The 16,291-nt window shown below is 35.5% G+C and overlaps 1 protein-coding gene across 9 annotated transcripts in view; it reads right to left on the bottom strand.

Annotated features, from left to right (window-relative positions):
• Window positions 1–16,291, bottom strand: part of LOC106868966 (uncharacterized) — a 180,308-nt gene that overhangs the window by 17,741 nt on the left and 146,276 nt on the right. For all 9 annotated transcript variants that reach the window (XM_014914441.3, XM_089364545.1, XM_014914442.3 and 6 more), the window contains one exon: window positions 7,571–7,657. In XM_014914441.3, coding sequence (XP_014769927.1) covers window positions 7,571–7,657 — 87 coding nt within the window. The remainder of the gene's footprint in view (window positions 1–7,570; window positions 7,658–16,291) is intronic.

Below are 16,291 nucleotides of genomic sequence, written 5' to 3'. Positions count from 1 at the left end.
AATGTTAATGTCCAGTTGTTTGTATTTGTAATTGTGTACCATTTCTCCATTTATTTTTCTTTTCGTCCTTGTTTTCGTATACATTTGCTTGCTTTCTTCCAAAGAATCTAGTGCCCTTAGCACTTAGATTAACCAGCCAAAACTGCAAAGACGATCTGCTTCTTGACTGAAGAGTGAAAGTTCCGAATGACCCGTCTGTTTTTCCCTGTCCTTTTTTGTATCACCTACTGCCCAAATGTTTTCTTGTTGTCTGCTACATTCTTGTTCCATTTTTTGTTTTGATCTTATATATCTATATATAAAATATATAAATATATATATATATATATATATACTTGCTCAAGATGTCACAAAGTGAGACCGAACCCGGAACCATGTGGTTGGGAAGTAAGCTTCTTACGACACAGCCACACCTAATATATATATATATATATATATATATATATACACACACACACCATAAAAACCCATGTAATTTATGCACTTTTTTTGCAAAAACAAAAATAAACTTTAGGTGGGGTGTAAATTACGTGAGTAGATCGTTCCCAGAATTTTGTTTAGAAATTCATTTTATTGAAAAATGACATACAGGAAGTTGACTCATTCAATGTCAGAATAGGTTTTTACAGAAAAATATAATGAAGTTGTTTTTTATTTATGCTGGACAGTATAATGCTTACTTTTTTGTATAAATTTATTAAAACCATTGGTCAACTACTTTTTGAAGTTTGACATTCATGCTAGTAATCACAGTCCAGGTCATATTTTAAATTGCTTGGAGTTTCTACCGATCGCAAAGGAACCCAGCAATTTCCTTAAATAGACCAGTTTTTCTCCATTTTGGGAGTCTAGCTTGCATTTGCACCAGGAAGTCATTTGCTTGCTGTCTCCACATTACAACACTATGATTTTTCTCACTGCCAATATTGCTACTATCATCTCTTACTGCATCTAACGTTGACAACGACAACATCTTAATTCATCTTTGCCATGTTATGATGGCAAACAATCTTTACTCCAAAGTACTGTTGCTGAATATCTCTCATTGTGAGATCTAAAAATAGTAATTTTCTAACAATCTTCCTGTCACCAATCTTTACATGTTTTTCAAGTAAGAGATATTTTTAATTCCACAGGTTTTCAAAAGTGCTGAGCAACTGGTTGCAATGTCAACAAAGAATATCAGCAACATCACTGTTTTCCTCAAGTGGTGACATTCAAATGGTGAATATTCACACACACACATTTACCTCAGGTGTGGCATATTGAGGCCAAATTTAAAGCCACATGGTTGTAAAGTGAAATAGATAGATAGATAGATAGATAGATAGATAGATAGATAGATAGATAGATAAAGTGAGAGAGAGAAAGAAAAAAAACACATACATGCACACCACAAATACACATAAAATGTATATATTACTTAGCATATATAGGAATGCTCACTAATTAAATTTAAAGAGAAGTATGAGAATTTGAAGATTACATTTTTTTAGTTCTCACCAATAATTAAAATTGTTGGTGTAGAGAAAGATAAAAGCTAGAAATAATAATCAAATACATATATATGATAGGGGGAGTATGGTTTAGTGAGGAAGAAGTAGGGGTGCAGTCACCATGACAACCATAGATCCTCCACCTCCACCACCACTGATGTTCAGACAGATTAAAATGTCTAATGTTCAGTAAATTGAAATTGGCAAGAAAATATTTGGGTGTGGCAGGTTTGGTTTGGGTTGGTATTTTTGTTATTTAGCTCCAGTTTAATCTTGATTGGACAGATTTGTGATCAAAAGTATGCCAGTTGTGACCACGGGCTGGGTATTTTGCTATGGGCACCAGAACAGCCACATCATGTGACTGCCTCATGGTATTAATACTGTTTCTGTTGCAAATAATTATTTTTAATAAGCCTATTGGCTATTTGTGACATCAGTGCCTCAGAAGTCACTGGAGTTCTATTTATCATTGACAGCAAGATTTGGCTGGTACACAGCTAATTGGTGGCTATCACTGAGGAGATGCAGTATATCGAAATCATGTAATCTGGCAATTTCAGTGCCATAAATGATTCTCATCTGCCAATGATATAAATATCTACCCTTTTATGGACTACGCATCCATATGAGAAGTCTTCTCAAGGTGAATACAGCAATATGTGGCATTCTAACAAAAGATCCCCATTAAGATGGACATAAAGCTTGCTTTTTGGTATCAATATGGCTTCTATTACTAATAATTACTTTTTAATAAGCCTGCTGTGTATTTGCAACATCAATGCCTCAAAAGTCACTGGAATTTTATACATCATTTGCAGTGAGATTTAGTTGGTATGCAGCTAATGGACAGCTGTCACTGAAGAAATGTATACCAAAATCATATGAACTGGCAGCTCCTGCACTCATAGCAGATGATTTTTGTCTGCCAGCAATATAAATACATGTGCTTTTATGCACCATGCATCCATTTAAGAAGTCCTCTCAAGGTGAATACCACAGTATTTGGCATTCTAACAAAACATCCACATTAAGTTGGATATAAAGATTGCCTCTTGGGATTAACATTGCTTCTGTTGCTAATAATTATTTAATAACAATAATAACAATGAGTTCAAATTTTGGCATAGGGCCAGCAGTTTTTGAGGGGAGAGAAAAGTCAATTACATCAACTCTAGTACTTGACTGGTACTTATTTTATTGATTCCAAAAGGATGAAAGGCAAAGTTGACCTTGGTGGAATTTTAACAGACAAGATGCTGCTAAGCATTTTGTCTAGCATACTAAAAATTTTGCCAGTTCCATCACTTGATAATAACAATAATAATTCTTTCTGAAGATGACACCAGACCAGCAATTTTACGAGGAAGGGGTCAATTGATTATATTGACCCTAGTACTTGACAGGTATTTTATTTTATCAACCCCGAAAGAACAAAAAGCAAAGTTAACCATGGAAGGATTTAAGTCAAGCATGTGAAGAGCAGAAATTTCAGCAATCCTCCACCTAAGATGATGATGATCATGATGATAATAATAATAATAATATTGGTATAAAAGATGGGCTACAACAAATATTCTGCTCAATACCACAGATTTGCTTGACCATAACCAGTTGAGCATGTCCCTTAGTGGCTGACAATATGTGCATCCCTGATCACGAGCAGGAGCAGTGGGGGAGCATCATAGCCATGTGCTGAGAGGGATTCTTTGAGGTTTGAATGGTTCACCTCTGGAAACATTGTTGTTTTGTTCAACATCCTTAAACAACCCTTATTTAGGGATCTTTTGAATGGGATTGGCTACTCAACTTGAAGAAAATTCTAACAGAAATCCACCTGCAAGGTCAGGGGCTGTTTATTTTGATATGAGATCACCATGTCGTGCACGACTGTGATGCATATGGCTGGTGTATCCTTATCAGACGGGTAGTAATGATGGGTATACTGGGTTTCATATATTTGTACCCCAATGGCATGCATTGCTCTCTCACTCAATAATAATAATGACAGACTCTGCCATCGAAAACGACATAAGAGTGTTCAGCATTTGCCAAACAACTTGCACAAATGATTTGTTTATAGAGATCACATTAGGTGTGTGAACAGGTGCATGGTGTACTACACATCAGGTGTTGAAGTGATCACAGAACAATGTGAGATTAAGTGTTTTGCTCAAGAACACAATGAACCACCTGCTCTAGGAGTTGAAATCACAATCTAATGATATTGAGTGCAACACGTTAACCACAAGGCCAAGCGTCCTCACATAATGATAATAATAATAATTGTTTTTTGATTTAGGCACAAAGCCAGAAATTTTGAGGTAAGGGGATTAGCTGATACTATCATGCCCACAATTTGACTGGTACTTTATTTTATCAACTCTGAAGGGATGAAAGGCAAAGTTGACCTCAACAGGTTCTGAAACCAGAATAAGAGAAGTGTACTGCAAATACCACAGAGTAGTTTCCTGACACTCTAACAGTTCTGCTAAAATAATAATAATAATAATCCTTTCTACTATAGGAACAAGGTCTGAAATTTTGAAGGAGAGTTTAGTCAATTACACTGACCCCAGTGCTCAACTGGTACACCTTTTATAGACCCCAAAAGAATGAAATGCAAAATCAATTCAAACTCAGAACATGCAGATGGTTGAAATGCAGCCAAGCATTTTGTTTGGCATGCCAACAATTCTGCCATTTCACTACCTTAAATAATAATGATGATGATGATGATGATGATGATGATATCTATTTTTCCTGGAAAGGGTACAAGATGAGGGCAACAAAAATATGGTTTACAAGAACACTGCAACAAATATCTTCTTTTTTGTAAAGCCTCAAAGACAATAAAAGCAACCTACATAAAATGCTATCACAAAGAATCCAAATATAAAATTAACTTTCGGAAGAAGATAAATTAAAAAGTGAAAATAATTTGTAAATTTAGATCTAAAATAATTCCTGGGAAAAAATGATCATAATAAAAATGATATAATTTCATCCATTATTACAAGAATAGGGGAATTTTGAGGTAAGGGGATTAGCTGATACTATCATGCCCACAATTTGACTGGTACTTTATTTTATCAACTCTGAAGGGATGAAAGGCAAAGTTGACCTCAACAGGTTCTGAAACCAGAATAAGAGAAGTGTACTGCAAATACCACAGAGTAGTTTCCTGACACTCTAACAGTTCTGCTAAAATAATAATAATAATAATCCTTTCTACTATAGGAACAAGGTCTGAAATTTTGAAGGAGAGTTTAGTCAATTACACTGACCCCAGTGCTCAACTGGTACACCTTTTATAGACCCCAAAAGAATGAAATGCAAAATCAATTCAAACTCAGAACATGCAGATGGTTGAAATGCAGCCAAGCATTTTGTTTGGCATGCCAACAATTCTGCCATTTCACTACCTTAAATAATAATGATGATGATGATGATGATGATGATGATATCTATTTTTCCTGGAAAGGGTACAAGATGAGGGCAACAAAAATATGGTTTACAAGAACACTGCAACAAATATCTTCTTTTTTGTAAAGCCTCAAAGACAATAAAAGCAACCTACATAAAATGCTATCACAAAGAATCCAAATATAAAATTAACTTTCGGAAGAAGATAAATTAAAAAGTGAAAATAATTTGTAAATTTAGATCTAAAATAATTCCTGGGAAAAAATGATCATAATAAAAATGATATAATTTCATCCATTATTACAAGAATAGGGGAATTTTGAGGTAAGGGGATTAGCTGATACTATCATGCCCACAATTTGACTGGTACTTTATTTTATCAACTCTGAAGGGATGAAAGGCAAAGTTGACCTCAACAGGTTCTGAAACCAGAATAAGAGAAGTGTACTGCAAATACCACAGAGTAGTTTCCTGACACTCTAACAGTTCTGCTAAAATAATAATAATAATAATCCTTTCTACTATAGGAACAAGGTCTGACATTTTGAAGGAGAGTTTAGTCAATTACACTGACCCCAGTGCTCAACTGGTACACCTTTTATAGACCCCAAAAGAATGAAATGCAAAATCAATTCAAACTCAGAACATGCAGATGGTTGAAATGCAGCCAAGCATTTTGTTTGGCATGCCAACAATTCTGCCATTTCACTACCTTAAATAATAATGATGATGATGATGATGATGATGATGATGATGATATCTATTTTTCCTGGAAAGGGTACAAGATGAGGGCAACAAAAATATGGTTTACAAGAACACTGCAACAAATATCTTCTTTTTTGTAAAGCCTCAAAGACAATAAAAGCAACCTACATAAAATGCTATCACAAAGAATCCAAATATAAAATTAACTTTCGGAAGAAGATAAATTAAAAAGTGAAAATAATTTGTAAATTTAGATCTAAAATAATTCCTGGGAAAAAATGATCATAATAAAAATGATATAATTTCATCCATTATTACAAGAATAGGGGAAAGAGGATGGATGACATTATAAGACAAATCACAAATATAATTGTTGAGGGAGGTATGCTTAGAGTGATAGGAATACAACAAATTGAAAATAATTTTTTCTAATTCTGGTACAAGGTCAGCAGTTGTTGGGGAAGGGCATCACATTGACACGAGTGCTCAATTGGTACTTATTTTATCAACCCCAAAAGGCAAAATTGACCTCAGTGGAACTCAAGTTCCACTCAGAAGAGCCAGAAGAAATGACACTAATCATTTTATCTGATATGTTAAAGATCCTGCAAGATCAATAATAATAAAAATAATTCTTTCTAGAACAGGCACAAGGCACAAAATTTTGAGAGAGAGTGTTAATCAATTACATCAACCCCAGTACTTGATTGGTACTTATTTCATCAAACCAGAGAAGATTAGTTAATTCCATTAAACCAAGTGACTGGAACTTTTATTTTGATTCCGAAAAAGACGAAAGGCAAAGGTGACCCTGGCAGGATTTGAACACAAAATACAAAGAGCCAGAACAAGTGTTGCAAAATAGTTTTTTTCTCACTCTCAGTAATAATAATGGGTTCTGATATAGGTAAAAAGCCAGCAAGTTTCAGTACTTAACTTCAGCAGGATTTGAACTCAGAATGTAAAGAGCTGGAACAAATGTTGTAAGGTATTTTCTCTGCTACTCCAATGATTCTACCAGAGCAGTGCCTCAATAATAGTAATAATCCTTTCTACTACAGGCACAAGATTTGAAATTTGTGGGAAGGGAGCTAATTGATAACACTGATGTCAGTGGTCAACTGGTACTTATTTCATTGACCTCGAAAAGATGGAAGGCAAAGTCAACCATGACAGAATTTGAACTCAGAATGGAAAGAGCCAGAAGAAATGCACTAAGCATTTTACTTGTGTTAACAATTCAGCCAGCTCACTGTTTTAACAATATTTTCAAATTTTGGCACAGGGCCAGCAGTTTTTGAGAGGAAGGGTTAAATTGATTACATCAACCCCAGTGCTGAACTGGTACTTATTTTATCGTTCCTCTAAAAGGATAAAAGGCAAAATCAACCTCAGCAGAATTCAAACTCAGAATGTAGAAACAAAATACCACAAAGCACTTTGCCCATTGTGCTAATGATTTTGCTAGCTCACTGCCTTATAATACACAAATAATAATAATTTTTTTTCTTGGCCACAAGGACTGAAGATATTTAGGACATAAGGACTAACATTCAAAAGTGGGGTTTACAATTAGGAATAACAAAAGGATTAACAGGAACAAAAGATAACTCATTAAAAAAAAAAAATTCAAGAAGAATGTGAAAATTCTTCAATAGAAAGGAAAACCCATTTATGGTAATTTGAGGGGAAAAACAGAGACAAAAGCCTGGATTATTCTGCCATATATAAGACAACAAAAATGCTCACATCCAGTTTCTTTCCTCCTATTTACCAGAAAAAAAGAAGTTAAAAATAGAAGGTATTTCAAAGAAAGTTTAGATTTCAAAATTCTGAAGAAAATAAACAGTACTTTGTAATTGTTATTGCAGTGGAATTTTAAATGACAAAAAATTAAATTCTTTAAACTATTTATTTTGAAGAAAGCAACTTGAAATATTTACCATTTTTGTAAACGCTTCCTGGCTTTCTTTGAGAATCTTGAGATTTTCTTGGTGATTTTCTTGTACAATCCATTTAATTCTATACCACTGGAAAGAAAAAGACAAAAAAAACACAGTGAATGCAAGAGTAAGTTTCAAAGAAGGCTGTTTTGATACACACAAAAATACACACAATGATTGCTTCACATTCAGCTTGATTGTTCCGATTTACTTTCACCCTTGCATGTGCACAGATGTGACTTTACATGTCACCAGACAACCATTTCCAGGAGATTTTATAAAACGCAAAATGGATCAAGAAATAAAATTACAGTGGGACCTCTGTATGTCACTGAATTTAAATGACAACTCTCTTGGCTGTCACAGTAGGCTCCAGTAGAACCTACTATTGCAAGATGATTGGTACTGTTTTGATTGGTACTGCTTTGATTGGTACTGTTTTATGTCAGAGTATCTTTTTCAAGAAGAGCTGCCTTCCACATGGCTTTGTCAAAAAATAGGAGCCTTCTCTACTCCTGGTAAATCTGTTAAACCCATAGATGAGACCCTGGTAGGACAGGATGGGCCTGGGAGTAATGGAAATTAAGGTGTGATACCATGCTCCTTACAACTGTAGAACTTTCAAACTGGAGCCTGACCACAGGATGCAGTTTAATGTCATACACACACACAAATCATCATCATCACCAACATCATACTGTTTCAAATTTTGGCACAAGGCCAGCAATTCCAGGTGAGGGACAAATCGATTACAATGGCTCCAGTACTCAACTGGTACTTATTTCATCAAACTCCTGAAAGGATGAAAGGCAAAGTCAACCTCAGTGGAATTTGAACTCAGAATGTCAAGATGGATGAAATGCTGCCAAGCATTTTGCCTGGGGTGCTAACGATTCTGCCAGCTTGCTGCCTTCATCACCGACGTCATATTAACATCTAATTTATCATGCTCCCTTGGGTTTGGTGAGAGTATATTAGGACAGAGTTTTCTAGGGCCAGGTGCCCTTCCTGTTGTCAACATCCGCTTGTTTCCAAGCAAGGCAATAATCTCCCATTAAGGAGATTACAAACAACCTAGATATGCTAATGCAAAGAACTGGAAAAAACAATACCGTATGAACTGGCCTTTTGTTTACAAAGATCATGCAATGTGTTAAGAAACCTGTACCTGCTTTCAAGGTGGACTGTAAACAAACGACACCGTCAGCAAAGCCATTGTCTCCAACCAACAAGGGAGCACACAGGCAAGAGGAATGCAAACCCACTCACACAAACACATACACACACACACGCATATATGAAAATCATTATGACCATCATGGTCATCATCATTTAAATCCACTTTCTTATGCTTATGGGTCAGATGGAATTTGCTGAGGCAGATTTTCTACAGCCAGATGGCCTTCCTATTGCGAACCCTCACCTGTTTCCAGTGCTTGCATGCACACACACACTTGCATGTGCATGTATGCACACATATAGTAGGCTTCTTTCAGTTTCTATCAACAAAATCCACTCACAAGGATTCAGCCAGTCACAGGCTACAGTTGAAGAACGTGCCCAAGATGCCATGACATGGGACTGAATCCGAAATCACACAGTTATGCCTCTCTCTCTCCACATACATATGTATGTACATACATACATATACACAAGCATACAAATGCTATACCACTGAATTGCATAATTCAGTTAAGTGCATATCTTTTGAAAATATCAAACCATTTAACATCAAATCTATGTAAAATTGACCAGTTAATTACATATGCAAATAAAATAAATTTTGACTAATTTTATAGAATTTTTTTCCCCCCTCAATTTTATTAAAATCATAGCAAAATTGTGAAATGAATCATGAAATTAAGCATTTACATGATTTGATCTGAATGAAGATGTTCTTGAAACTTCTATTTTCCGGATGAGTTAAAATGACAGTAATCAGTCCTTGATATTTACCAAAAACCAGTATCATAAGAACTAAATGTTATTCTTACCATTTCAATGAAATAAAAACTACCAAAATTTAGTCTTTAGTGCATTTTTATCTTAATTTTAATTTGTTCATTTACTTAACTTCTGTTTTTCCATGCTAGTGATGCCTTAGGCAGAAGTTACTTAAAGGAAGACTTTATAGCTAGATGCTCTCCCAGTCACCAACCCTTACCTAAGTAAGGGGTGAGTTGAGTAACGGTATCATTAAATAAATAAATAAATACATCTTCATTGCAGATAAAAATTGCAAAAAAGACTTCAGAATCAAGTAGTGAATGGATGCAGTTTTTTGACTACATTAGCCTATGATTAACCAAATTCATTTTTTTCATTTCTTAATAAATCTTATGATATTGCTTGTTGTTGTTTGAGTAATTCACATTGTATAATAGTCATTACTGGGTCATATGAATCTTGCTAATTCTGAATGAGTGACGGAATTAAAAAGTGTATTGAAAAATCTTACAGTCAAGTGGTTGCCATAGCAATATATATCAATAAAATAAATTGTTTGATCTCAATGAAATATAAATACACACACAAACTCACAATTAATTATCAATAAAATAAACACTACCAATCAACAGTTAACTTTTTTGTGACTATATTTCTAAGTAAAAAGACCTAAAAAGATTGTATTCTTGTTTTACAATATATAATTTTGTTTGAAATAAACACAATACTTTAATGCTGACAATATATTGAAATCTCATAAATTATATAGTCTATGATGTTAATTTGGTTATTTGTATAAAAAATTTCAACCACCAAGAGTATGTAATTCATTGTAACCAGTTTTCTACAGCTTTGTGCTCTTTCAGTCACCATCACTTGTTTTCCAGTAAAGCAAATATTTCAGCCACTCCTTCAAATACAGACATCACAATGACCAGACAGGTTTTCATGGAAGATTGCAAGAAAGAAATGCTGCTTCTGTAACAGTGACAGCTGTTTACATTTTGTGCCTAATGTCAAAACAAAGACACACACACACACACATACACAAGTGATGGGCTTCTTTCAGTTTCCAGCTCCCAAATCCACTTATGAAGCTTTGGATGGCCTTGACCTATGAAGATATTTGCCTAAGGTGCCATGCAGAGGGACTGAACTCCAAACCAAGTTGTTGCAAAATGAGCTTCTTAACCACAACCGTGTTTGCATTCTTAAATAAAAACTATGATTGTACAAATATGTGCATATTTATTCTTAGCATGTCTAGGCAGGTTGCTGTAGTGTATGTCTTAGGAGAATAGCTTCACTCTTTTATGAGAACAGTGTGTTCAACACACTTGTCTCATTGGCACACAGCATTTTGTGACCCCAATGTTTCAACATGAATCTTGTCAACCAAAAATGGTCAGAACTCTTGAGGCAAACCAAAGTCACTGGCTTTGTTTTAATTATGATGGTTATAATTTAAAAAGGATGTGTTTGTATCACAGACCAGAAACAGTCACAGGTAGATTAGTACTCAAAAAGTTCAAAGTGGGACACAATGTAAATCAACAAGTGAATCCAAAGACACAGTCTTCAATGAAGTATTAACATTAAAAATAAAAGATAGAAAATAAATTCTAAGAAATGTTGGACACAACCTAGACAAGTAGAACACATTTTAGAGCTGGTGTCAAGAGTACGGAAAAGTAAAAATTCAACATGGAATATATTAACTTCACATGGTAATTTAATTTTTATTTTACTTGTACTAAGGATGGTTGTTACCTCTGTGTGTGTGTGTGTGTGTGTGTGTGTGTGTGTGTGTGTGTGTGTGTGTGTGTTATATATATGTATATCATATTTATCATCAACATCATTTAGCATTCACTTTTCCATGCTTGCATTGATTAGATGGAATATGTTGCAGATTTTCTGTAGTTGGACGTTGTTCTTGTTGCCAACTCTCACCTGTTTCAAAGGAAATATTTTCCTACAATCAGATGTATTTTTCACAGAGGGCTGGAAACAAACAATTTCACTTGTATGACAAGAGTGCACACTCACACACATCATAACAAACATTTAACATCTGTTTTCCATGCTGGCATGGGTTAGATGGTTTGACAAGAACTAACAAGGCCAGGGACAGCACCAGGTCCATAGCCTGTTTTGGCTTGGTTTCTATGGCTTAATACCCTCCCTTATGCCAACGACTTTACAGAGTGTACTGGGTGCTTTTTACATGGCACCATCACCAGTGATTTTTTACATGGCACCAGCACTAATGCTTTTTACATAGCACTTTGGTTTTAGGATCTTAACGCTGTTGTGATGGGCAGGTGTTGGCTTCTATCAATTTCCATCTACCAAATCCACTCACAATGCTTTGAGCAGCCCTGGGCTATAGCAGATGACACTTGCCCAAAATGTCACATAGTGGAACTGAATCAGAGACTATATGTTTGAGAAACAAATTTCTTAACCACACAGCCAGGCCTGCACCATGCTAGGAAGGAATAACATTTCTAGTAAGTGTACAGTGAAATATATTGTTAAAGATAAAAGTGATGGTGGTACCTTTCTTTCTTGCTTGCTTTCAATACAGATACATAAAGCTCTGGATTTCCTAAAGAAATGATAGAATACAACTTGAATCCTTTTATCTTGCTTTTGGTGTTGTTGCCTAGTACAGGACAACAATACATAAAACACAAAGATAGCAGTATTCAATCATCTCCTTAGGAAAATCCTGACTTTTATATATCTCATATAAATAATGAAAGGCAGAAAAGATACCTTCATCTTCTGATTTATCTATTTTTCATTTCAAATATACATTAGTAGGTGGCAAGCTGGTAGAACCGCTAGCACACCAGACAAAATGCTTAGCAGCGTTTCATCTGTCTTTACACTCTGAGTTCAAATACCACTGAGGTCAAATCTGCCTTTCATCTTTTTGGGTTGATGAAATAAATACCAGTTAAGCATTGGGGTCTATGTAATCAATTATTCCGCTCACCTAAAATTTCAGGCTCCAAGTTTATATCAGAAAAGACGAGATATTTTAGTAAAAGTTACATACTCATAGCTAATTAATGTGTTCTACTAGAGGTACAAGGCCTGAAACATTGGGGAAGGAGTTCTAGTCAAGTACATCGACCCCAGTGTACAAATGATACTTATTTTATTGACCTCAAAAGTATGAAAGGCAAAGTAAACCTCAGCAGTATTTGAACTCGGACAAAATGCAGCTAAGAATTTTCATCCAGCAAGCTAACAATTCTGCCAACTTGCCACCTTACTCATAATTAATAAGAAGCTTTCTTCATTATAGTATATTAAAAAATATATATATGCATACATACATACAATACACAGACATTAAGAAGAGCTCAACACATATTCCTCTCAATATCTCTGTAAACAAACACAAACACACACATACGATGTATAAATAATATGTGACAAGTGAGGAGACCCATTAATCCAAACAGTTCAGCTTTGATAACAGTTGCTAACCTCACCAACTTTACTCTTGCATTAAAACTTACGTCAGCATGCATACACATATAGGAGGTATATACATACGCACACATAAACAAACATAATATAATAATGTGGTAAGCTGGTTATTATTATTTATGCAATGACGTAAGGGGCTGTTAAGTTTGCTCTGTGTCATCAAAGTAACATGGCATGCAGTTATATAAAAGGAAAAAAAAGCAAGCAGACATGTGCCCTGAGTAAATATTCAGGGTAGGCAGTAGGCATTAATAAAGTCATTTGCTAACAAAAGTTCTCTTCTGTATGAAAGAATATGTAAATATTTTGGCAACTAAAAATAGTTACAGATGTGTGTGTGTGTGTGTGTGTGTGTGTGTGTGTGTGTGTGTGTGTGTAAGTGTGTGTGTGTGTGTGTGTGCGTGTATACACACACATACACATATCTTTGTTCATTTTTCCATGCTAGCATGGGTTGATCAATATATCTTGTGAATCAATTCAGTGTCTCTGTTCACTGAGTTCAAATCCTGCTTAGCTCAACTTTGCTTATGTCCTCTTGGAGACTAGTCAAAAAAATAACAGGACAGTAAGGATTACTACTATTACTTTTTCTTCCTTTTCCACTTGCATTTATTGGCATCTGATTGTTTGATACAATTAACCAAATTCATTTAACAGTGAAAGCTTTATTGATATCTGTCTCAATTTATTACTCCCTTTTACTTCTTATTTCATATATATGTATATATATATATATATATATATATATATATATATATATAAAATTAATCCCCCCCCCCCACAAAAAAATTAAGAAAAGAAAACAATAACACAAGAACGTGATACATGCAAAGTATTAAAAGACATGCAGGGAAGCAAAGAAAAGTTGTTTAACGTTTTGAGCAAAGCTCTTCAGAAACAGGAGATTGAGGAAATTCCAAGAGAAAAGGAAACCAGAGGGAGAAAAAAAAAAAAAAAAAAAAAAAAAAATCGCCAACAATCTACATGTAGTTACATTTTGAAATGACTGGAAGGGAACGCCCGGAGAGAGTAAGGGGAGGTATGTGTGTGTATGTGCGAGCACTCAAGTGTATGCGTGTGTGTGTGTAATAGCATATGTGTGTGTGTGTGTGTGGTATTAACTGTTTATATGTGTATGTGTGAGTGATCTTTGTGTCTGTTAATGTTGTAGGAAGAATTCAGTAGCTATGGTAACAAAAGTGGTGGTCTTTTGTGTAGTTGTGTGTTTCTTCACATGTGCGTAGAGAGTATGGTCAGTGGACAGGTGTTTGACAGACAGTCTGAAGGGTGTGTATGTATGTGTGTTTTGTGTGGTGTGTGCGTGTGTGTATGTGCGTAGGGTTGTGTGTGTGGAGGTATATGTGCGGTCCTGTGTGTGTGCATGTGCGCATGCATGTGTATGTGCATGCAATTGTGTGCATATATGCACATGTGTGTTGTGTGTATGTGTGGTGTGTGAGGAAGGTATATGTGCATTCATGTGTATGTGTGCATGTGTGTGTCTGTGCACACATGTATGTGCATGTGTATGTGTGTGGGGAAGTATATGTGCATTCCTGTGCGTGTGTGCATTCATGTATGTGTGTGAATGTGTGTGTGTGTGCGTGTGTGTATGTATGTACGTGTAGGTATGGCTGTATGGTTAAGAAGCTTTCTTTGCAACATTTTGGGTTCAGTTCCACTATGCAACACCTTGGGCAAGTGCCTTATACTATAGCTCCAGGTTGTAAATGAGTTTTGTAGATGAAACTATATGGAATATGCATATCTTTGTGCAATCCCTGTCACCAATTTTCGACTGGTGTTGGTTTAAAAACAGAAATAATACATTTCTAAATCTCTCAGAGAGATTTATGCAGTAGCAGCACAATAAAGTGATAGTATGTTGTCAACTTAATGTGACAGTTCCATGAAAGGGAAATGTGTTAAGTCCAACAGGAAACGGTGATTCCTAGGGCTAAATAACAGTAGCATTCTTCCCTTTTATGGGACTGTCACATCAAGTTGACAACATTCTATCACTTTATGGTGTTGATTTGTTTACATCCATGCAGCTTAGTGGTTAAGCAAGAGACCAATAGAATAAGTACAAGACTAAAACCATTCAAGGCAGTGCTCCATGGAATTGGAGGGTTGCTTTTGTGATATATAGAGTCTTGGCCTTTTTCAACCTGGCACAGGTCTGAACACAACTAATTTGTGTGTGTGTGTGTGTGTATGTGTGAGAGAGAGACAGCCAGACAGGCAGAGACAAAGAGGGTGAGAGAGAAAGAGAGAGAAGAAGAAAAAGAAAATATAGTGGAAGTAATACCTACTGTTCTGGCATTTTGTTACTAGTCCTCAAGAGGACACAAGCAAAGTTGACCTCAGCAGGGTTTGAATTCAGCATAGAGAGAGAGGGGGGGGAAGACTGAATTGAATCACAAGATATATTGATCAACCCCAGGACTACAATAAGACATTAACTAGTCCAAGATACCAGGCAATGGATTCGAATCTAAAATTACAAGGTTGTAAACAGGGACTTCTTTTAACAACACTGCCATACTTTCTACCTTCATTGATTGTCTAGAAGAAGCATCAGTTTTATGGTGGACCCATTGCTCTCTTCTCTCCCAAACTGGTGCTTTCAATATCAATTAATACTGATTTTTTTTTTGTAGCTACAAGGGCAAGGAATGAGCACATTACAATACACGGTAGAGTGGGGAGGAGAAGCAGAATGCCTGTAAATACATTTTTTTTTTTAGTTATATATTCATGTTTTTATATTTTTATCTAATTTGGTTTAGATTTTTTTCCCCCTTCTTTCACTTTGTGCAGATTTTTTTCTTTTTTTTGTTGTTCTTTTCATGCTTTGATGGTTTCTGTTAATCTTCCATTTGCCTGGTCAAACATTGGTTTACATTAGACAAACCTCTCCACTTTAAACAATATTTTGGTGCCTCTGTCTGTGCAGGGTGAGTTTTTGCTTATCAGCCACCTCTCTCCACACATACATACATACCTTCTTTCTTTCTCTCTCTCTCTTCCAACACTCTTTTCTCCCTCTCTCTCTCTCTCTCTGTTCCTTCCCCTTTCCTTGATCACCACTGAATTGTCCAAGTCACATTGATCTATACTCTGACTTTACATCTCTTTCACTCTTCCCCACCACCCTCACACATGTATGAGACAAACACATATATTCACACACACACACACACACACACACACACACACACACACACACATACACCGTTACATATTTACTTCATTCCTTTC

The sequence above is a fragment of the Octopus bimaculoides genome, chromosome 16, assembly GCF_046866305.1.
Source record: "Octopus bimaculoides isolate indiv1 chromosome 16, ASM4686630v1, whole genome shotgun sequence".
Classification (NCBI taxonomy): domain Eukaryota; kingdom Metazoa; phylum Mollusca; class Cephalopoda; order Octopoda; family Octopodidae; genus Octopus; species Octopus bimaculoides.
This window is presented reverse-complemented; position numbering and strand designations above follow the sequence as displayed.